Source organism: Hyla sarda, chromosome 6 (assembly GCF_029499605.1).
Source record: "Hyla sarda isolate aHylSar1 chromosome 6, aHylSar1.hap1, whole genome shotgun sequence".
In the NCBI taxonomy this organism is placed as follows: Eukaryota; Metazoa; Chordata; class Amphibia; order Anura; family Hylidae; genus Hyla; species Hyla sarda.
Window position 1 is genome coordinate 288,110,339 of NC_079194.1, and position 22,578 is coordinate 288,132,916.

Sequence of the window (22,578 nt, forward strand, 5' to 3'; positions counted from 1 at the left end):
CCGCATATAGGCTACATTCATTCGTTTATTCACCGCCTCCAGACATGTCCCCGCCGCTGCCCTGCTCCTAGTGAAATCAGCGCACCACCGGGAAGTGCTACTCATCTCCGTCGGGTACAGAGATGAGCAGCAGAGAATAGACATGTCCCGGCGGGGTGCTAGGAGCAAGGCAGCGGCGGGGACATGCGGGGCGGCGGCGGCAGCTGGGCTCCCCTTTAGACCGCAGCCCCCACCCTTGTAGACAGCTCACCTACAGCTGTCCTCTGTCGGGGCTACCGTTCCGCTGCACAGTACTAACGTCCGCATCACGTTGTCCTATGGAGGACCATGTGACACACACGTCACTCTGCTTCCTCCGTAACGTTACGCCGGACGCAGGGGAGGAGTAGAGTGACGTGTGTGTCACATGCTCCTCCATAGGACAACGTGATGCGGACGCTAGAACCGTGCAGCGGAACGGCAGCCCCGACAGAGGACAGCGGTAGGTGAGCTGTCTACAAGGGTGGGGGCTGCTGTCTAAAGGGGGGCCCTGCTGTCTACAAGGGTGGGGCCTGCTGTCTAAAGGGGGGGCCCTGCTGTCTAAAAGGGGGGGGGGGGTCCTGCTGTCTAAAAGGGGGGGGGGGGGGGGCCCTGCTGTCTAAAGGGGGGGGGCCCTGCTGTCTAAAGGGGGGGGGGGGCGCTGCCCTGCTGTCTAAAGGGGGGGGCCTGCTGTCTAAAAGGGGGGGGGGCCCTGCTGTTTAAGGGGGGGGCCCTGCTGTTTAAAGGGGAGGGCCCTGCTGTTTAAAAGGGGGGGAGGGCCCTGCTGTCTAAAAGGGGGGGGGGCCCGCTGTCTAAAGGGAGGGGGGCCTGCTGTCTAAAGGGCGGGGGGCCCTGCTGTCTAAAGGGCGGGGGGCCCTGCTGTCTAAAAGGGGGGGGGGGGCCCGCTGTCTAAGGGCGGGGGGCCCTGCTGTCTAAAAGGGGGGGGCCCTGCTGTCTAAAAGGGGAGGGCCCTGCTGTTTAAAGGGGAGGGCCCTGCTGTCTAAAAGGGGGGGGGGGCTGCTGTCTAAAAGGGGGGACCTTGCTGTCTAAAGGGCGGGGGGCCCTGCTGTCTAAAAGGGGGGGGGCCCTGCTGTCTAAAAGGGGGGGGCCCTGCTGTCTAAAAGGGGGGGGCCCTGCTGTCTAAAAGGGGGGGGCCCTGCTGTCTAAAAGGGGGGGGCCCTGCTGTCTAAAAGGGGGGGGCCCTGCTGTCTAAAGGGGGGGGGGGCCCTGCTGTCTAAAGGGGGGGGGGCCCTGCTGTCTAAAGGGGGGGGGGGCCCTGCTGTCTAAAGGGGGGGGGGGCCCTGCTGTCTAAAGGGGGGGGGGGCCCTGCTGTCTAAAGGGGGGGGGCCCTGCTGTCTAAAGGGGGGGGCCCTGCTGTCTAAAGGGGGGGGGCCCTGCTGTCTAAAGGGGGGGGGGTCCTGCTGTCTAAAGGGGGGGGGTCCTGCTGTCTAAAGGGGGGGGGTCCTGCTGTCTAAAGGGGGGGGGTCCTGCTGTCTAAAGGGGGGGGGGCCCTGCTGTCTAAAGGGGGGGGGCCCTGCTGTCTAAAGGGGGGGGGGCCCTGCTGTCTAAAGGGGGGGGGGCCCTGCTGTCTAAAGGGGGGGGGCTGCTGTCTAAAGGGGGGGGCCCTGCTGTCTAAAGGGGGGGGGATGCTGTCTAAAGGGGGGGGGGATGCTGTCTAAAGGGGGGGGGATGCTGTCTAAAGGGGGGGGGATGCTGTCTAAAGGGGGGGGCCTGCTGTCTAAAGGGGGGGGGCCTGCTGTCTAAAGGGGGGGGCCTGCTGTCTAAAGGGGGGGTCTGCTCTCTTAAGGGGGGGCCCTGTTGTCTAAAGGGGGGGGCCTTGTTGTCTAAAGGGGTCTGTAAAAGCAATGGACTGCAGTCTGCACATACACATGTGTATAGGAGTGCTATATTAAAAAAAAAAAAAAAAAATGTAAATTTACAGCTCCCCAATAGAAATGTGCTCCCCTTTTCCTATTGCTATACAAAAAAAAAGTAAAATAATTTTTTCTTTTACATATTTGATACTACCGCGTGGCTAACTGTCTGAACGATTCAAATATTAGTAAATCATTAACATTTTTTTTTTTTTTTTATAGTTCAGACAGTTACTCATGCAGCAATATCAAATTTACACTGGTTTCTGTACAGGATCATTAATAATGACAGCAACCGGCTTAAACGTTAAAAAAATCCAACATGGTGCTGTTTGGTCACATCACATGCTAGAACTTTTAATATGGCCATTGTACATAGTTTTCCAAGTAGAATCAGCTGAACCCCTTTTTTTTGGCATTTTGAAATTTTTTCCGATTAATCGATAAAAGAATCGACAACTTAACGATTATTAAAATAATCGTTAGTTGCAGCCCTACTACTATTTAAAGGGAAGAATGGAGTATACTAAAAAAAAAATGATTAACTCAATGGAGGCCAAGAGTCAGACCCTGACTGCTTTCCAAGAACGCAGGCATTTTGGCTATGTGCAAGATATATGCTATGCGCAATTATGAATTTGCTGCCATAGATGCAATGTTTTTTTTTTGTGAAGAAAATGTTTAACACATCAAAATTATGAACATAAGAAAATGGTAAGTCATTTTTTACTGGTCTAAACCTAGCCCAAGAGTTATACTGATGCCCTGGATTTGTTAATGATTTTAATATAACATTTTAGGTAAAGCAAAAGACCTACATAGGAAAATGTATACCTTTACTATAAAACCCCAACAAAAAAGGAGATTTTTTTTGTACTCCCCATAAAATCTCTTTCTAGTAGCCTTCATTGGGGGACACCTATACTGATGGGTATATGCTCTTGCCACTAGGAGGCGCTGACACTAGGAAAAAAGTCGGCTCCTCCCTGGCAGGATATACCCGCCCACTGGAAGTGAGGTGATCAGTTTTGTCACAAAGCAGTAGGAGAAGCCAACAAAGATATATGTCCGAAGGACCCTGGAAAAGAATCACGGATAAAGAACCAGAAAAGATCAGCCAGACAAAAAAATGAAGATATGGATGGGTGCGATGTCCCCCAATGAAGGCTATGAGAAAGATTTAATGGTGAGAACAAAAAAAATCTCCGTTTCTCAGTCGCTCTTCTGATGGGACTTACCAAAGTAGTCCCCTGGGGTGGGAACCACAACCACTAGAGAAAGGGAATCAGTCCAGAGACCGAACCCACTCATTTCTAAGGTCTGTGGACAAGACCCCAGGCCAGAGACAACTGAGGCCCAGAAACTGAGCTCCCGGAAAATCCCCCGTCCATGGAGATGGACTAGGACACCAAAAGGACTAAACCTACGGTCCATATAGAGAGACAAGAAAAAGTCAAGTAGGAAGCCAGATGGGCCAGAACCATCCTGGAAGGAGGTAGGAAATCAACCCCAAGGAATACAGAACCAGACAGAGGGCTAGCCCGGCTGGGAAACAAAAATGGAAAAAGGACATAACAAGAGAACCCCATCCAGGGTCGACCGGTTCAAGAGAACATGGCGGAAAGGCACCAGGGAGAGCAGCGTACGCCTGAGCAGAAGGCGAGCAAAAAAGGTGGAGACCAGAAAACCACTGGAAAAAGGAAAGACTGAAACTGGCTCAAGAGAGGCCTGGTGCATAAAATCGATGACCTGAAATCTGGAGACCTAAAACCCCTTTCCCAGTGGCCCGCCGCAAGCATCCAGAAGGTGAAATCAGCTTGACTGGTGTAATCCGGATGACCAGAACGCCCTCCATCTCGGGAGTACATGGACCCTGAAGGAGGAGACTGAAAGTAATAACAGCCAAAAAAAAGGAACAGAACGCTTTGAAAAGGAGTATCGTGGAACACTGGAGAGACAGACATGGGAACTGGAGGTTCCTTAGTCACTTGGAAGACGTACACTGAAGGAAAAACGGCAAAAAGAAGCAGAAGACCCTGAAAAGGAGCATCCAGAACATAGGTGCTCAACCACCGCAGGCCTTTAGAACAAATTCACAGGAAGGCCCGAGGAATACCCCACCGACAGAAGGGAGGACCATGCAGAGGACCTAAGCATACGTAGGGACACATCATAGCAGAGGGGTACCAAGACTGCAGACACGAAGGAAACGCAGACATCCAAATGTCCGGCCGTATGGAAGACCGACTCAGCACCCTATGGTGTGTCACAACCATGCCCTTAGCAGACCAACGTGACACTCTGAGAAAGGGGAACAGAGAGTGCTGATGTTGCTGTGAAATGCCCTGGAAACTGCAGGAAAATGCCCACACCTCATCTAACGGTGCCAGACACCAGGACTGCTGTCTCATATGCAATAGATGAAGGATGTATGTGTGGAAGGAAACATGCAGACACAGTCTGGCTTACAGGTATAAAAGTCCAATAAACCCACAGAGAGACACTTTGTGGAACTTCACATGGAAGGAGTCTCCGGACTGCAGGAGCGGCGGGAATGGGGTAGGTGACCCGGTGGCTTAGAAAGCCATGCAGACAGAGTCGGCTACCTTGCATAGGGACCATGGCCACACTGGGTCCCGCATTCAGAACCACACACTAAAAATGGGTTACCAGCCTTAAGCCGTGAGAGCGGCAGGCATGAAGAGAGGTAAGTAGAGAACCCCGCAAACCAGCATGTGGTGTATTGTATAGGGCCCATGGAGAAACTTGGGGAGACCCACACGGAACTACGCCTTGGTAGTGGTTACCTGAACTTCCGCCACGGTGTGGAAAGTGTATGGAAGTTGACCCAACGTAGCTGTAAACCACACAGACATCCGTCAGGCCGACTGGTGGAGGATTCCTGAACGCACAGGAACACTCCTTAGAACCCTCCTACAGAAAGTGAGGCACAAGAATGCGGCCAATCTGATGGGTGACCCGGTGGTGTAGGAGACCATGCAGACTAATGGCTGGCTGACTGGCAGCAGTCCTTTGTGCCTGAAGGAACCCCCTGACAGATTCCTTACACCAACAGTGAAGTACGGGAAGCCACAGTCATGCACGCGGCAGCCCAGATATGGGAGACCAACGGCAGCGGAAACCGTACAGACAAAAGTCTGGCGTAACGCGTACCCCTCCATGCGCTGGTGATAAGGGGACACAGACAGATAGGCAATAACTGTGCCCCTTTGACGCATTTGGAAAGGCGTGGGAAGACTAAAACCATGGATAGAATCCCCGTCACTCTGGGAGATCAGGGGAGGCTTAGGAGCCATGGATTGTATCCCCGTCGCCCTGTATAGGGTCCATAGGACATGGCAAATCACTCCACCGGACACCGCGCACTAGCAGTGAGGTACCGGAACTTCAGCCGCAGATACATCAGCCCTTGGAGAAGTGACAGGCGGCAGAGAAAACCATGCAGACCACTGTCAGTCTTGCTGGCATGGGTCCATAGTAGACAGCAGGTTACTCCAGCGGTCACCTCGCACTAGAAGTGAGGTACCATAATCCAGCCGCTGACGCAGCAGTTGTGAGATGAGCGACAGGCAAAACGACTGTCTGGCCTAATGAGAGCAGTTCCTATCCATGTCCATGCTTTGACACTTCCACGGAGACCTCGCACTGAACGTGCGGCAGCCTGTTGAGGAGAGAATAATGTGCGCACACCAAGAACACCAGCGGACATGACAGACATGTCATGGCAACGAGCAGTAGAGGAGAAACAAACCTGTCTGTAACCCTGGTATCTTCCAAGGGATCATGAAATCCCTTGCAATGACTCGCCACAGCGAGTCACATACGCTCAATGACAGAGTGAGAACCCTGCCGAAAGTAGGTATGCCAGACACATACCCAATGTAATGTTCCATATCCGGTCCCGTACAAGGTGATGGAGACAATAAAGGGGCCCCGTATACATATAAAATAAGGCACAATTTAATTATAGGCCACAAGAGGGTGCCAAATGCCACTAAATGGCCTCAGACCAGCAGCAGAGATTCACTTTAAAAAAAAAAAAAAAAAATTTTAACACACACAAACACACACCGAAATGGCAGAAAGGAAGCATGGTAGCAAGGCGCTGTGCACTGAATATGTCCGCATGATCCCCGAAGGTAGAACGGCTAGGAATGCTCATTCAGCAGCCCTAGGAGCGGCAACTGTATGGAGCAGCGCATTTCGAAGCACCTGCTGAGGGCCGGACCTGAAGTACTCCCTCCAGGTTGTAGCTTAGGGAGGCCAACGGAGCCGCTCAGATAACGGAGTGCCGCCGACCCCCGCAATGGAGGAGGGGCGGAGAAAGACGACGGTGGAGGTGCAATCTTCACATCCGCGGGTAAGCCACAGGAATGATCTACTGGGGAGGAGGCGATACCTGGTCTGCTGGTCGCGCGCTGGCTCAGGGGAAGAAGGGTGGCCATATGCCGCCATAACCCTGAACTCCCGCCAGCTGAGCCCCCAACACGCTGCCAACTCCCGCAGTAGAGGAAAACATAGCTGGTGGAAAGGAGGAACAGCAAGGCTGTTCAGAGGTGAGCCGAAAAAGAACGCCTGTGGAGGCAGCCGCTGCAAAAGGCCAGTGGCTGTCCTCCACAGAACCTAGTATACAGACACAGCCCTTCCATGAGACCCTGAGCAAGCCCCGCAATAAAGGACAGAGTCCCATTTTAGAGAGGGGGAAGAGGGGGAGGAGAAGGGGGGGTACATACTCACCTGCGGACACCATCCTTTATACTCACCTCAGGCATCTTCAACCAGCTTATGGCCACGTTGCATCATACCAGGCTTATTTAGAGCAGCGAGCAGGTGCAGCAGTGGGGGACCAGGACCCAGGGTACAACCTCCAGGTGCTGGCCGTTGGCAAGAAGGGGTTAACAGTACAAAACTCAATGTCTGTCCATCGCATTTGGGGAACAGTGAGCGCCATGCTCTTGAACCCCCACCTGAAAAAGGAAAAAAAAAAGGGAAGAAAAACCTCACTAAACAGCCCTTACTAGAAAATAGTAAAAAAAAGACCAGGTCTGCGGAGCTCCCAGACCTGTGTGTTGCCTCCTACTGACACTAGTTGAAACTGATTACCTCACTTCCAGTGGGTGGGTATATCCGGCCAGGGAGGAGCCGACTTTTTTCCTAGTGTCAGCGCCTCCTAGTGGTAAGAAAGAGCATATACCCATCAGTATAGGTGTCCCCCAATGAAGAGCGACCAATAAATGTATTTACTAATTTTACTGTGGTGCAATAGCTATATGGAAGGCAACCATGGCAGGAATGTCCTTTCTAGCAAATATTACATTTCCCAGTTCCAGTACATTTTATTTTAAAGATCTATACAGTTAAGTAGTTAGTAGCATGCCATCAGCACCATCATGCAAGTTCAGTCAAATTTCAACCCAGTCAATAGATGCCAAATGCTGTAAAACTAAGAGGAAAAGGAGCACAGAGACAGAGCAAGAGGAACAGGAAGTTAGAAGCATAAATATGTGGATTTACCTCTCTTTCTTGTTCCTGGATGCATTGTGCTATTCAGGTAAGTCACTGCACTCTTCTTACGCTGCAAAAAGAAAAATGATATATCTTAAAAAAACAATAAAAAAAACTCAAACCTTGACAATGCTAACCCAAATTTAAGTAGAAATGTAGCCAGCTAAATTGTGCTCACCGTAAAATCTCTTACTCATAGTCTTCATTGGGGGACACAGAGACCATGGGTATATGCTGCTGTCCACTAGGAGGCTGACACTAGGCAAAAAAAGAAGTCGGCTCCTTGCAGCAGGATATACCTGCCCACTGGCACAGAGCTAACTAGTTGTGTCACAAAGAAGTAGGAGAAGCCAAAGAACATAGGCAATATGTTTGAAGGACACCAGAAAATAACAGGAAACAAACAACCTGACCAGGCAACCGTAAATGGGTGGGTGCTGTGTTCCCCAATGAAGGCTACGAGAAAGATTTTACAGGGAGTTTAAAAAAAAAATCTCTTTTCCTCTGTAGCCTCATTGGGGAACACAAAGATCATGGGACATCCCAAAGCAGTCCCTGGGGTGGGAAAAACAACTGCCAAAGAGAAGAGAAGGTCAGGCCAGAGACTGATCCACATCTCTTTGCAGAAGAAAGTGGACGAGGCCCAGTGGAAACCGGAATCCGGACACCAACCACCTGGAAGCCCTCACAAAACAAGAGGGGTGAGGACCCAAAAAGGAAGGAATTGTGCAGAGACTGGGGTCTGAAAGCCGACCAAAAACGGCAATAAACAGTCGTCCTGGGACCTGCCGTCCCGTCCCGGCAGGGGAGCGGAAAACTTCACCAAAGAAAAGACATAAGACGCAGGGGCCTCCTAGGCCTGTTCTAAACAGGGAAGAAAACTAGTCTGAGAGACTCGAAAGGAAAGCCCCGTCAGGAGGCCAGCTGCAACAGTAGGACAGAGGCTGCGGAGGGAGAACGCCAAGAAAAAAAGCAGCTGAGCACGGCCAGCAAGAAAACAAGACTCAGAAGGTGGAAACCAGGGCCGCTAGAATAGGATGAAGAGAGAATGAACGCAAGACTCATGTCCAGACCCGAGCGCACAAAGAAACAGGCCAGGAAGAAGGCTAGGGCAAGGTGCACACGCCAACCACGCAAACCGAGAGGCCCAGACTCAAATCCACAGTCCCAAGGCCATCCCGCAAAAAAAAAAAAATAAAAAAAAAAAAAACAGGTGGAAAGGAGAACCCAAAGAATACGCCGTTTAGCCAAGAGAGTGGGGAAGAGCATGCAACACGGTGGACCACGTCCGTACAAGACAGGCGAAATGGACAGACTGGGCAACCAGGACGAGCAGCAGGCCCTCTACCCCGAGGCCCTAAACTCTGGGCCCCTTTTACTCCGGAGCAAACAAGCTGGTGGGGAGGAGCAGAGCTAACTGGAGCAGCCGCCCATAGAAATAGCAGATCCCAGATCCAGGAAGCAATGGAGGGACCCTGGTGTCCCAAACCAGGAGAGGCGGCAAACCTCACACCGGAGCGAACACTCCGGTTTATGAACTGCCACAGAGAAACAGCAGAGATATGTGGGACCGGACCTCTGCCAAGGCCAGAGACAAGAAACACCGGAATGGTGGAAACCCCAGTAAAAGCACCCTGGAGGACGAAGCATGGAAAGGCAACCCAGAAGAGAGCCCAAGGAAAGGAGGGTCTGAAAAGGCAGAACACAGAGGGAGAGGGTCCAGAACGAATCTGGGGCCACCAGGGAAAGAGTGACATACCCTGGGGAGAAAAGCAGCCAAGAGAAAAAGGCACCGCTACCCCTGAGGACACCATGTCCCCTGGCACTCACAGACACAAGAGACTAGGGAATAGACAAATCCGATTAAACAGGGAAACCCAATGGCCAGAACGAACTGGATGATCAAGAGAGTAACATCCCAGAACGAAAAGTCACCGAGAGGAAGACAGAGGGGACCCAGTGAGATGTCAACCGAACTGAAGCAACAAGGCGAGGTAACAGAAGACATGCCCAAAGAGCGGGAGGGTGCTAACCCAGACTGTCGGACAAGCACAGTACAATCGACACACTCCAAAGAAAAAAGTAGATTTTTATGCTTACTGTAAGGATCCATTGGGGGACACAGACTGTGGGTATATGCTACTACCACTAGGAGGCTTGACACTAGGCAACAAGAAAAGTCAGTCCCTCCCAGCAGGATATACCTGCCCACAGGCACCTGAGATAATCAGTTTAGTCCCAGAGCAGTAGGAGAGGACAGACAAGTAAGGAGAAACCGTAACTGTCCAAGGAAACCACAGAATAAAAACTAACTGAAACCACCCTTGGACAGGTAACCGAACCGGGAACACCAGAATAAATGGGTGGGTGCTGTGTCCACCAATGGATCCTCCGAGAAAGAGATTTTACGGTAAGCATAAAAATTTCTCGATCAGATCCATTGGGGGACACAGACCGTGGGACGTACCAAAGCAGTCACCGTGGTAGGTAAAAAAAAAAAATGTCAACATAGGTGGAAGGCTGGACCACAGCCGCCTGCAACACCTTGCAACCCAGACTAGCATCAGCAGATGCAAAGGTATGTACCTGGTAGAATTTCGTAAAAGTGTGCAAAGACCAGGTGTCCACCTTACAAATTTGCTGAAGCCTTGTTGCGGAGAGCCCAGAAGGCTCCAACAGAACGACTGGAATGAGTAGAGACCCTGAAAGGAGGAGTCTTCCCCTTGCAGCGGTAAGCTTCCAAAATGTCAGAACAGATCCACCGTGAAATGGTAGCCTTCAAAGCAGGAAGCCCCTTATGACGACCCTCCGTAAGCACAAAGAAGAAGTCACACTGACGAAAGGAAGAAGTGCCTGAGAGGTAAATCTGAACAGCCCGTACCACTTCAAGCCTATGGAGCAAATGTTCCCTGCTATGAGAAGGAGCAGGACAAAAAGACGGAAGAACGATGTCCTCATTTAGGTGAAAGGCGGATGCCGCCTTAGGTAAAAAGGATGGGACCGGACAAAAAAAGAACCTTGTCCTGGTGTAACACCAGGTGGAGAGAGCGGCAGGAGAGGGCTGCCATCTCCGAAACCCTCCGAATAGAAGTGACCGCAAGGAGGAAGGCCACTTTCCAGGAAAGGAGATGAAGAGGAATGTCCCGGAGAGGTTCGAAGGGAATACCCTGCAGGACTCTGAGAACCAGATTGAGATCCCAAGGGGGAGTAGGGGCTCTGTAAGGTGGGGCCGCATGAGCCACACCTTGTAGAAAAGTCCGGATGTGAGGATCGGATGGTAGGGGACGCTGAAAGAGAATAGAGAGAGACGAAACTTGTCCCTTAAGGGAACTGAGAGACAAGCGTTGTTCCAACCCAGACTGTAAAAAGGAAAGAAGTCGTGGGAGAGAGAACGCAACTGGAGAGAAGGAGTGAGATTCACACCAAAGAAAATAAGACTGCCAAGTATGATGGTAAATCTTCACAGAGGAGGGCTTACACACCCCGATCATGGTGCAAACTACTTGGGGAGAGAACCCCCTGGCCCTTAGAACCACGGTCTCAACCGCCACGCCGTCAAATGCAGCGAATGTAAATTGGGGTGGAAAAGGGGACTTTGAGAGAGCAAGTCGGGACAAACTGGGAGGCGCAGTGGCACGTCGTCCACTAGACGAACCACGTCGGCAGCCCACCTAGGCCAGTCCGGAGCCACGAGTACGGCGGGACGCCCTCTGCTTTGAGCTTCCTTAGGACCCTGGGAAGGAGAGGAAGAGGAGGGAAGAGATGGGGAGGGCGAAGTGCGACAAGGGAATCGCTAGGGCGTCCACGGCTAGGCCCACGGGATCACAGGAACTTTCTGGTTGTGGCGGGACACAAACAGGTCCACGTCCGGGGTACTCCAGAGGTTGCAGATTTTCGCAAACACCTCCGGATGAAGAGACAGCTCGCCGAGGTCAGCTGAGGAGCGGCTGAGAAAGTCCGCCTCCCAATTTTACACCGCTGGTATGTGAATCGCCGAGATGGAGGGAACTCTGAGCTCCACCCAGAGAAGGATCTTTGAGACCCCGACCATCACCGCTGAGCTGTGTGTGCCGCTCTAATGATTGACATACGCCACAGCTGTGGAGTTGTCCGACTGGACACGAACAGGACAGTCCTGGAGAAAGCACTCCCAATGGAGGAGGCAAAGGTAGATTGCCCCGAGTTCCAGGATGTTGATGGGGAGGAGAGCTTCCCGGGAGGACCAAAGTCCCTGGACCGTCTGGTTCCTGAAGACTCCTCCCCAACCGCTGAGACTGGCATCCGTCGTGATGACCTGCCAGTGGAGGGGCAGAAAAGATCGCCCCTGACGAAGAAGAGGGGACCTGAAGCCACCACAGGAGGGACTGGCGAATCCTGGAAGGAAGAATGATCCTGCGATCGAGGGATAGCAGAGACTTATCCCACTGGAACAGAAGAGAAATTTGAAGAGGGCGATAATGAAACTGGGTGAAGGGAACGGCTTCCATGGCCGCCACCATCCGACCCAAGACTTCCATGAGAATCGAATGGAAACTGGAACAGGAAGGTGTAGAATCCAAAGATATCGCCGATGTGCTGGAAAAATGGGGATGTGGAGGTAGGTGTCTCGGATATCCACCAAGGACAGAAACTACCCTTGATCCATGGATGCCACTATTATTATTCTGTGGTAATAAGGAGCTCTTACCTCCAGTCGCCTCTGAGATAATCTCATCCAGGCGTTTTCCAAAAAGTCGAGACCCAATAAAAGGAAGCTAAGTGAGATATTTCTTGGTAGTGGCATCAGCGCCACAGGCCTTGAGCCACATGGAACGACGAAGTGCCACTAGATTACCTGTGGCTAAAGCCGTACAACGGGCCGACTGCATAGAAGCAGAGCACAAATAGTCTCCAGCATTGAAGAGTTGAAGTGCAAGATCCGCCACATCTTCCGAAGGGGCCCTGGACAAAATGCCCTGGCAGAGTTCAGAAGCCCAGACAGGTCCTTAAAGCATGCTGCATCCGCAAAGAGCAGAGTCATTGCTTTTGACAGGCAGGAAACTGGAGGATCCACGGTTGGTGGAGATGTCCATCTTGCAATGAGGTCCTGGGCAAAAGGAAACTGTGCCTGAACCTTCTTTGTCCCTTGAAAGCGTTTGTCAGGATGCTTCCATGCTGTTTCCAGTAAGGTGTCAAATACAGCATAGTCAGTTCTGGGTTCGGACATACATATTGTAAGTAAAAGTAGAAAAAAAAAATGAAGCATTCTCACCCAGTGTCTGTGTCCCTCAGAAAGAGAAGAAGCAGGCTGTGTGAAGAAATGCCGATCCTCAGCAGAGAAAGAGAGAGGGAGGGGGAATGAGAAGGAGGGGCCAGGTAGGTCCTCATTGGTTGAAAAATGACCCCTGCTGCGCGCGCTAGGAACAAGGTAGGAACGTGCTGAAGCGCTTTAGGGCCGGTAAGCCTCCTAGTGGCAGCAGCATATACCCATGGTCTGTGTCCCCCAATGGAGCCAATCGAGAAAAGGAGGAGTGACCTGCCACACCAGAGACCGTTGTGGAACCTTGGGGAGCCAAAAGCAGTCCGTACAGGATGGACACAAGGAAGAAAGCCTAGGACACTCCAAGCAGATAAATCGCTGCAGAGTAAGAGCAGAGAGCAACAGAGGGCCATCTCACCCAGAAGTAAGTAAGCATCAGGACCGCTAGGACAGTTCCCAAGCAAGACCTACCCAGACCGGGAGAGAGAGCAGCGCGAGGAGCTGGAGAAGCCAGGGCATGGACCTGGCCAGGATGGCTGTACCCCACCCAGAGGAAGAGGGAGAGAAAACAGGAACTGCACCAGCAGGACCAACAAGTGCCCAAAGAGGGTCAATGCGAAAGCTAGGATAGCAACAGCCTGTCAGGTGGCAACCGCATGATCAGGCGGCACCATGACCGAAGCCTGCGGGGTTACCCAGTGTCCCCCCCCCTTACCAACATGTGGGGTGCACTGAACCTGCAGAAACTGCCTTATCAAACACACGCCTAGGGTGATGGACGTCAGCTTCAAAATCGGTCCCTGTTCTGAAAAATTCATTCAATATATGGTTCTCAGATGGGGACGTATCCGATATTAACTGATAAGAACAGATACTACGCTTGATCTCAGCCATAAGGCCAAGAATCGATGCCAGGAAGGCAGGGCATCTGAGGGAAATAGTCCAATCTAATAAACAGACAGAAGCATGATGAAGGGTCATAGAAAGAAAAAAACTATGTAGTTGTAACAACTACTTTTGACCACTAGAGGGAGGCCTAACACACTCATAGAGAGAGAGAACAGTTCTGAAAACACTTCAGTCATTCAGCCACTGGAGGGCGCAGAGCGCCCGTGAGAAGCTCTTTATTTATTTTAAAGTTCAGATCGCATGGCACCCATGATGAAGCCAGGGGCTAAATTTACAGAGCCCCACGGGCCGCACCCGGCTGCATGGTTGGGGTGACGGACACATGATCGGGGTGCTGGCCGCCTGGAAAAAAAGAGACCGCGCTGGAAACCACGCTTCCCCAGCACCCTCTGCAGAGACTAGGCGGGGGACTGGAAGTATGCCGCAGCGGTCTAATAGGGGTCAGGCCTGCAAGTTAATAACAAGTGTCCAGCTTACTCAGCCTGGCCACAACACGGGTCTGACATGTGCGGCAAGATCGGGGGTAATTGCTTGAATGGAATGAGAATCAGTCCCATGCAGAAATGGCACCAGTGGGCCATGAGGGATTTGGCTCAGAGCCGCCACGAGTAATGGCTGAGCAGCTGGACACTGAATAGAAACCCTAGTAAGATAGAAAAGTGAATGGGGAGGTGGCAAGTGGGGAATGAAGTGCATACTCACCCGCCGACTCAACCCAACCAGAAGTCTTCAGTCAGCTAAAGGCCGCGTTGCATCGCGCCAAGCCGCCATAGCGAGGTGGGCAGGGGCAAGTGGGGGACCCGGACCCAGGGTACTACCACCAAGCGCTGACCATTGGCAAGAAGGGGTTGACGGCTCATACTCTTATGCACTGAGCCCCTTTGTCGCATGTGGGCGATCAGGTAGCGCCATGCTCCTGTCATCCAACCTAGAAAAATAATAGAGGAAAAAAAAAAACCCTTTACTTGACATTCCCTAGCTAGAAAATAAACAGAAAAGATCAGGTCTGGAGAGCTCCAGACCTGTATCTGCCTCCTACTGACACTAAGCAATAACTGATTAAGTCTGTGCCAGTGGGTGGGTATATCCGGCTGGGAGGAGAAGACTTCTTTTTTTGCCTAGTGTCAGCCTCCTGGTGAACAGCAGCATATACCCATGGTCTCTGTGTTCCCCAATGAGGCGACCAAGAAAAATGGGTTTTCAAAAAAGTGCAACTTTTTTTTGTAGCTCAAATAAAGCTGAAAACAGGTATAAACCTAAAACGTCTAATAACTGAGATTTTACAACAATTATATGCGGTCTTAATCGTCTACAATCTAAGGTGGGGTTCAGACAACAGAATCTACAGCCGGAACAATTCTGTCCGGAGATTACGAGTGCAGCCAGTGCCGACAGAATTCCACTCCAGAAAATTCTGCAGTGTGAATGGGTTAACTGAAAACTCACTTGCCTGCATTTTACCTTCAGGCAGCAAAATTCTGTAGTGTGAACCCAATCCAAAAAGCCTAGACTGGATACAGTGACACTATGGAACTCTGCGCCAGAGGAAGTGGTCATGATGAATGCAATAAAAGATCAGGAGGGGGTCTGGATACATTTTTGAAGAGAAATAACATTACAGGTTATGGATATCAGCTTTATCGGAAAAGGACATTGATCCAGGGATTTATTCTGATGCTATATTGAGGTCAGGAAGGTCCTTTTTTTCAGTCTTATGTACTTTGGTACAACTGTAACAACCTTTCAGCTCTGAGCAGTTTGAGGGAGATTTATCAAAACCTGTGCAAAAGGAAAAGTTGCCCAGTTAGCAACCAATCAGATCGCTTCTTTCATTTTTAACATGGCCTCTGCAAAATGAAAGTAGTTATCTGATTGGTTGCTATGGGCAACTTTTCCTTTGCAAAGGTTTTGATAAATCTCCCCTTATAAGTTCCGTGAGGTATTCAGCCTGTGGATGTAGAGGAAAGGTGAGGGCTTAAAGCACAACAATTTATTAGAAAGTTGAAGTATGTCCCATATTACACAGAATAAGCTTAATCTGTTGAAAGAATAAACACCAACTATATAAAATACATAAAGATGATCCTGCTGTGAAATGAAATAAAAAACTTCTTTACATTTTTTTTTCAGTCAGTGACACCTCAAAAGAAGATCAATATCAGAAGAAATATTAAAAGCTACACTATCTGCAAGATTATCTTAACATTTGCAGTGTGACTAATCACAGAATAATGCACCGGGCCTGCTCACCTCTGGTTCAAATACTGCCCCGCTATATACAGGATTTGCCGTTGTCCTCCTTTTTCTTTCTTGCCTCTTACTTTGAATTTCTGCAGAGTGGAAACAAAAAAATTTTAAATGTGGTTACACAGAACAATACAGCGCATTAATTATCGAACATGTCCTTGCAGACTATATCAGATGATATAATGTCTATGTTTTAACCAAACAATCGAGCTATGATCTAGTCTGAGCCGCAGCATGCCAAGGCTTACAGTCTGACCTCTGCCATGTTCCTCAAACTGCTGTCTTTATGAATGTAGTTAGATATAATCTTAAACAGTATTTTTAATATGTTGAGGTATTCAAGGGGTTGTGCAGCTCCTCTCTTCTGACTGACATCTAGAAAGCATTGTGCGTGTGTCCTATTGATTTATACAGGACCCATGTACTAAACCTGCTGGGTGTTGGATAGGTAGCAGCTGTTTGGTGTGCAGCAATGTTTTTCCATGTATAATATCAGATCAGTCGCTCTAAGGCTTATTTTCACCAGCTCATTAGCGTTACGATCTACTTACATGTGCGAAATAATATTACTGACCAGTGGAAATTAAGACAAGATTTACTGCTAAATAATAAAACAAAATTTACCACTAAAACTTACATTAAAATGCATAAAAAAGGTATACATAAATAGATTCTAAAAACAGATTCTGCTGTATGTAACAGAGTAATCTGCATTGCAACGTATAAATTTTATTGTGGAAAAATATCACAGACTAATATACTATTCTATGCAGCAGAAAAACGTAATAAAATGGAAACCAAGGAAACAAACACAAATGCATTGTGAACCCAGCCTAAATGTAAATGCCGCTCCCGATGACATTTACATTTGCACAACCCCATTACAACAGGGTGTCAGCGGTATGACACAGATGACACAGATGACACTAAAAGTGAAGGCCCTGTGTCCAGATCAACACTGAACCTAATTTTGTTTGCGTTTACTAAAGCTAAATTATAGTAAATTCTGATTATGTTCCAAAATTATAATATAAAAGCTGAGCTGTGATTGGTTGCAGTGAAAATCATCTCCCCAGTCTCTCACACATTGTTATAAAGCTATTGTGCATATATATTTTATATATATATATATATTTTGCACATGATTAGCTGTGCGATTTATGGCTGCCTCTGCAATTGTACTACCCAGCATAAAGTTGCTTTTCCTAGGCCAATGTCACATCATGCAGAACAACAGATACACATTAAATTACAAATTTCTCTATCGGCTCCATTGGGGGACACAGACTGTGGATGTATGCTGCTGTCTCTAGGAGGTGTGACACTATGGTAATAAAAAAAGTCGGCTTCTCCCAGCAGGATATACCCGCCTTCAGGCTCTGAGCTAATCAGTTTAAGCTTAGTGTCTGAAGGAGGTGGACATGGTATGGAATTCTCCAGACCAGGTCTTCAGATTTTTTGTTTTCCTAGTATAGGGGCATGTTAGTTTTTTATTCCTTTTTCTTTTCTGTTTTCAAGTGGGGGCTCAGGGACTCCGGTTCCCTATTTCCCCATTGCGAGTAAGGGGGCAAAGACATTGTGTATATGCGCTGGTTTCCCGCCCCCCCCTCGCCAACGGTAAGCGCCTGGGTTGGTACCTCATGGGTCCGGGTCCCCCTATTTCCCTGCTCGCCTCGCTCCCGCATAGCAGCCAGGCGTGATGCAGGTAACTAAAGCTGACTAAAAACTCCATTAGGTAAGTTCTTCTGACTGAGGTAAGTACTTTCCCTCTTATTTCTCCTAGGTGCGGACTTGCAACCTCTGGAGACCCCCTGTTTTTGGCCCACCTTTTCAGGTTATGGGGCTGGCTTATACAGGGGCTGGACTTTTATTCTGGGGGAGCAGTGGCATCTTAGGGGGCATGTACTCTATGCTTTACATTGTGTACTTCACTGTGTGTGTGGTTACTTGTGACTACGACCGGAGTGCCTTATATGCGGCTGACAGCCGCATATCTGGACCGGGCCGGGCGATCTCTGCGCGGCTTACTTTCACTTTCTCTGGCAGTCTCTGCCGGCATATTGGCCACCCGCTCTATTCCCCCGAGCGCATATGCGGCTGACATGTGCGCTCGGGACAAGGAGCGGGTGCCATTACAGCTTCTTCAGCACCGTGGGCGCGATTTCCAGTTAGAAGGGGTCAATTAGTTAGTGCCTCAGCTTCAGGCACGCCCCCCTCTACTATTGGCTGGCCTGTTTCTCACACTAGCTGCACGGAGCCGAGTTCTCCTCACTGCAGCTCCCAGGGGACACAGACTAGGGTGAGAAAGTTCCTGTCTTTTTTTCTCATAATGTCCGTACCCAGAGCTGTTCCTCCCTCTAAACAGAAACCTGGAATGTCAGTGACTCACTTTGTCTGTAAGCACTGTAGTACCAAGATGTCTGGCTCTACCGAGATCCACTGCTCCCCCAGACCCCCTGATGCCCTTTCGGTTCCAGTGGATTCAGCCGCTCCACCAGCCTGGGTTTCTTCCCTGACCCAGTATATGGCTGACTTGACCCAAGTCTCCCGTTCGGTGGCAGAGGCCTCCCGGGAAGTGGTGTCCGCCTTGAAGGGGTCTCCACATACTTCACGCTCTCACAGGCGTAATAGGGGTGCCTCATTTGACTCTTCCATTGAGTCTTCAGATAGACGTGAGCGTTCCCCCTAGTGGGTCCCGCCCCCCCATCATCTGGGCACAAATATTGCTCCTCCAGATGATGTTCTCGGAGTCACCGCTCTGCCACGCCAGATCCGCGTACCCGGTCAAGGTCGCCCCCCTCCAGGACTGCCTCTACTCATTCTCCTGGTGAACTGGCGGACAAGGCTTCCGAGCCGGCATCTGACTCAGAGGACCGCTCGGACTCAGTTGAAACTGTGAACTCATTGGTGACAGCCATATGAGACACCTTTCACTTAGAGGACCCAGGATCTTCGGATGTCACTCCAGGAGTATCCTTTCATCGTGCTAAGCCAGCACCTCAAAGGTTCAGCTCTCACACTGACTTTGACAACATTCTGGAATCTGCATCTGAATCTGGAAACATCCAGACAAGAGGTTCCCGGGAATCAAGACGATTCAAGAACGTTATCCATTTGACAAAGACTTTGTCACTAAGGTGGTTTCCCCTCCCTCAGTGGATCCACCAATCTCCCGGCTCTCTAAGGCCTCTGGCAGATGCCGCTGCCTTCAAGGATCCCATGAACAAGAAGGTAGAATCCTTAGCGAAGTTTGCCTCTGAAGCAGCTGGCTCTTCTCTTCTTCCCATCTTCGTCTCGACATGGGTGTCCAAGGCCCTGTTGGAGTGGTGCCAAAAGCTCCATCAGGGTATCTTAGCAGGATCCCCCCCAGAGGATCTAGCTGCTCTGGCTTTCCAATGCTCTAAAGCTGGGGACTTCCTGTGCGCAGCTTCCATACAGTCAGCCCGTTGCTCTGTCTTTGCTGTGGGTCACCTAGCGTCTCTCCGCCGCTCTATGTGGCTTAAAGCTTGGAATGCGGATACCGCTTCCAAAAGGTCTCTCACTGAGCTTCCTTTTACGAGTTGCAGTCTTTTTGGCAAGCGCCTTGATGAGATTATCTCTGAGGTGACGGGAGGTAAGAGTTCCTTGTTGCCTCAAAATAAGGCTCGCTCTACTTCCCAAAGGAAGTCCTTTTCCTTTCGGACCTCTGGCTCCAGCAAAGGGTCCGGGCAGGCGCCTTCGCGGGACAAGAAGGTTCCCTCGTTCCGGGCACACCCGTCTTGGAAGTCGGACTCCAACCGGTCCGGCCGTTTTGCGCCCAAATCAGGCAACCGCAAACCCACTTCTGCATGAAGTGAGGCCCCCACCCACGTTTTTTTCTCGGGTGGGAGGTTGTCTGTTACTTTTTCGAGACATCTGGACCTCACACATTCAGGACTCTTGGGTCAGGGACGTGGTGTCCAACGGTTACCGAATCGAATTCGCCTCCCTTCCGAGGGATCGCTTTTTTCGATCCCGGGCCCTCCGGTCTCCTTCTCTGAGGAAGCAATTTCAAGAGGCTCTCCAGTCACTGCTTCTCCAGGGGAACGGTTTCGGGGTTTCTATTTCAATCTTTTTGTGGTTCCCTAGAAGGACGGTTCTGTGCGACAAATCCTAGACCTCAAGCGTCTCAATCGTCATCTTCTTATCCGCCACTTCCGAATGGAATCTCTCCGTTCGGTGGTGGCGTCCCTGGAACAAGGGGAGTTCCTTTCATCGGTGGACATCAAGGATGCCTACCTCCATGTGCCAATATTTCCATGCCATCATCGGTACCTCCGCTTTGTGGTTCCGGAGGGGCATTTTCAATTCGTAGCCCTCCCTTTTGGTCTGGCCACGTCTCCTCGGGTCTTTACAGGGGAATCGAGGGGAATCTCGGTGATACCCTACCTGGACGACCTTCTCATCAAGGCTCCAACCAGAGCCTCTGGAGAATGTGGACGTCACTCTAAACACTCTGGATCGCTTCGGGTGGATGGTCAACCGGGACAAGTCAGTCCTCCGTCCTACCCAGTCTCTAACCTTCTTGGGACTTCGCTTCGACACGTCCTCTGCCCGAATTTGCCTCCCGACGGACAAACGTCTGGCGCTTTGGTCGGGGGTCCGCTCCCTTCGGACCCAGGTCTCAGTCCCCATCCGCACTTGTATGGAAGTCCTGGGTCGGATGGAGGCAACTATGGAGACCGGACCCTTTGCCCAGTTTCATTACCGCCCCCTTCAACTGGCGATTCTCTCTCCAAGGGACAGGTCTCCTCTGTCCCTCGATCGTCAGATTGTTCTCCCTCGCAGGGTCCGTCAGTCTCTGCTCTGGTGGCTCCGCTCCCCCCTTCTTCTCCAAGGGCGGTCTTTTCTTCCCCATTCACTGGCAGGTAGTTACAACAGATGCCAGCCTGTCGGGCTGAGGCGGCGAGTTCAGGGATTGGACGGTTCAGGGACTCTGGTCTCCCCGAGAGACCCTTCTTCCGATAAACATATTGAAATTACGGGCGATTCTTCTTTGTCTTCTTCATTGGGAGTTCTGTCTTCAGTCCCGTCCTGTCCTGTCCGCGTCCAGTCGGACATCGCCACGGCCGTGGCGTACATAAATCGACAAGGCGGCACTCGCAGCTCGGCAGCCATGGCCGAGGTGACCAAGATTCTCACCTGAATGGAAAGAAAGGTTCCGGCGATTCACATTCCGGAAGTGCTCAACTGGGAAGCGGACTTCCTCAATCGGTCCTCACCCGACCCCGGCGAGTGGTCTCTACATCCAGAGGTCTTCGCGCAACTCTGCAACCTCTGGGGCATTCCGGACGTGGACCTCTTCGCGTCCCGGCACAATCGGAAAAGATCCTTCCTTTTGTGTCCAAGTCCCAGGATAGTGATTCCTTGGGCGGGGTTTGCCCTACCCTATCTGTTCCCTCCCCTTCCGCTCCTTCCCAGGGTTTTGAGGAAGCTCAAAACAGAGGACGTCCCCGCAATTCTGGTAGCTCCAGATTGGCCCCGAAGGTCGTGGTATGCAGACGTAGTCAGGCTCCTGGACGACGCTCCACTTCCGCTCCGTCCAGACCTGCTCTCTCAGGGTCCTCTTTGCCACCCCAATTTACAGTCGCTGCATTTCACGGTGTGGCGGTTGAGACCGCGGTTTTGAGGGCCCACGGGTTCTCTTCCCAAGTCATTCACACCATGCTCAGGGCTCATAAGCCCTCCTCCGCAAGAATTTACCACCGTACTTGGCGGTCCCCTGTAATCCCCTGTAATCTTCTCGGTTCCCGGTCTTCTCTCCTTTTTGCAGTCGGGTTTAGAACTGGGGTTGTCTCTCAGTTCCCTTAAAGGTCAGGTTTGGGCCCTTGCTATTCTTTTCCAGCGGTCTATGGCTTCTAATTCTTATGTCCGGACCTTCCTTCAAGGAGTGGCGCATGCTGTTCCTCATCGGTCACCCTCTCCCCCTTGGGACTTGAATCTGGCTCTGAGTGCCCTCCATGGTGAACCCTTTGAGCCCCTTAGAGAGGTGTCTCTCCGCCTCCTTTCTTGAAAAGTGGCGTTTCTTGCTGCTATCACCTCCATCCGGAGGGTGTCTGAATTGGCAGCTCTCTCCTGACGTTCTCCGTTTCTGGTGATCCACCAGGACAAGGTTGTTTTCCGGCCAGATCCTTCCTTTTTGCCTAAGGTGGTCTCGGCCTTTCATCTCAATGAGGACATTGTCCTCCCGTCTTTTTGTCCTGCTCCTTCTCATGCTAAGGAGAGCTTACTACACAAGCTGGATGTAGTTCGGGCCGTTCGGTCTAATCTCTCCATCACTTCTTCGTTTCGTCAGTGTGATTCCTTTTTCGTCCTTACAGAAGGTCGTCGTAAGGGACAGTCTGCTTCCAAGGCCACCATTTCTCGGTGGGTTCGGTCCGCCATTTCGGAAGCCTATCGCTGTAAGGGGAAGATTCCTCCTTTCAGGGTTGTGGCTCATTCTACCCGTTCTGTTGGGGCATCCTGGGCTCTCCAGAAAAGATTTGCAAGGCGGCTACCTGGTCGTCATTGCACACTTTCTTGAGGTTCTATCGAGTTCATACCTTCGCATCGGCTGATGCTAGTCTGGGCCGTAAAGTGTTGCAAGCGGCAGTGGAACAGCCGTCTGCCTGACTGCTCATCTGCCCACCCAAGGGACGGCTTTGGTACGTCCCACGGTCTGTGTCCCCCAATGGAGCCGATAGAGAAAAGGAGATTTTTTAACACTTCGTGAAATCCGTAAAATCTCTTTCTCGGAGGATCCATTGG

At 50.8% G+C, this 22,578-nt stretch overlaps 1 protein-coding gene and 1 non-coding gene across 9 annotated transcripts in view; both read right to left on the bottom strand.

Annotated features, from left to right (window-relative positions):
* PHF21A (PHD finger protein 21A) overlaps positions 1-22,578 on the bottom strand; it is a 195,111-nt gene that overhangs the window by 39,747 nt on the left and 132,786 nt on the right. For all 8 annotated transcript variants that reach the window (XM_056527632.1, XM_056527634.1, XM_056527635.1 and 5 more), the window contains 2 exons: positions 15,817-15,896; positions 7,428-7,488 (listed from right to left, as the gene is read on the bottom strand). In XM_056527632.1, the coding sequence (XP_056383607.1) occupies positions 7,428-7,488; positions 15,817-15,896 (141 nt within the window). The remainder of the gene's footprint in view (positions 1-7,427; positions 7,489-15,816; positions 15,897-22,578) is intronic.
* Positions 13,379-13,567, bottom strand: LOC130278056 (U2 spliceosomal RNA). Its single transcript, XR_008845729.1, has one exon. It is a non-coding gene; the product is annotated as a U2 spliceosomal RNA (small nuclear RNA).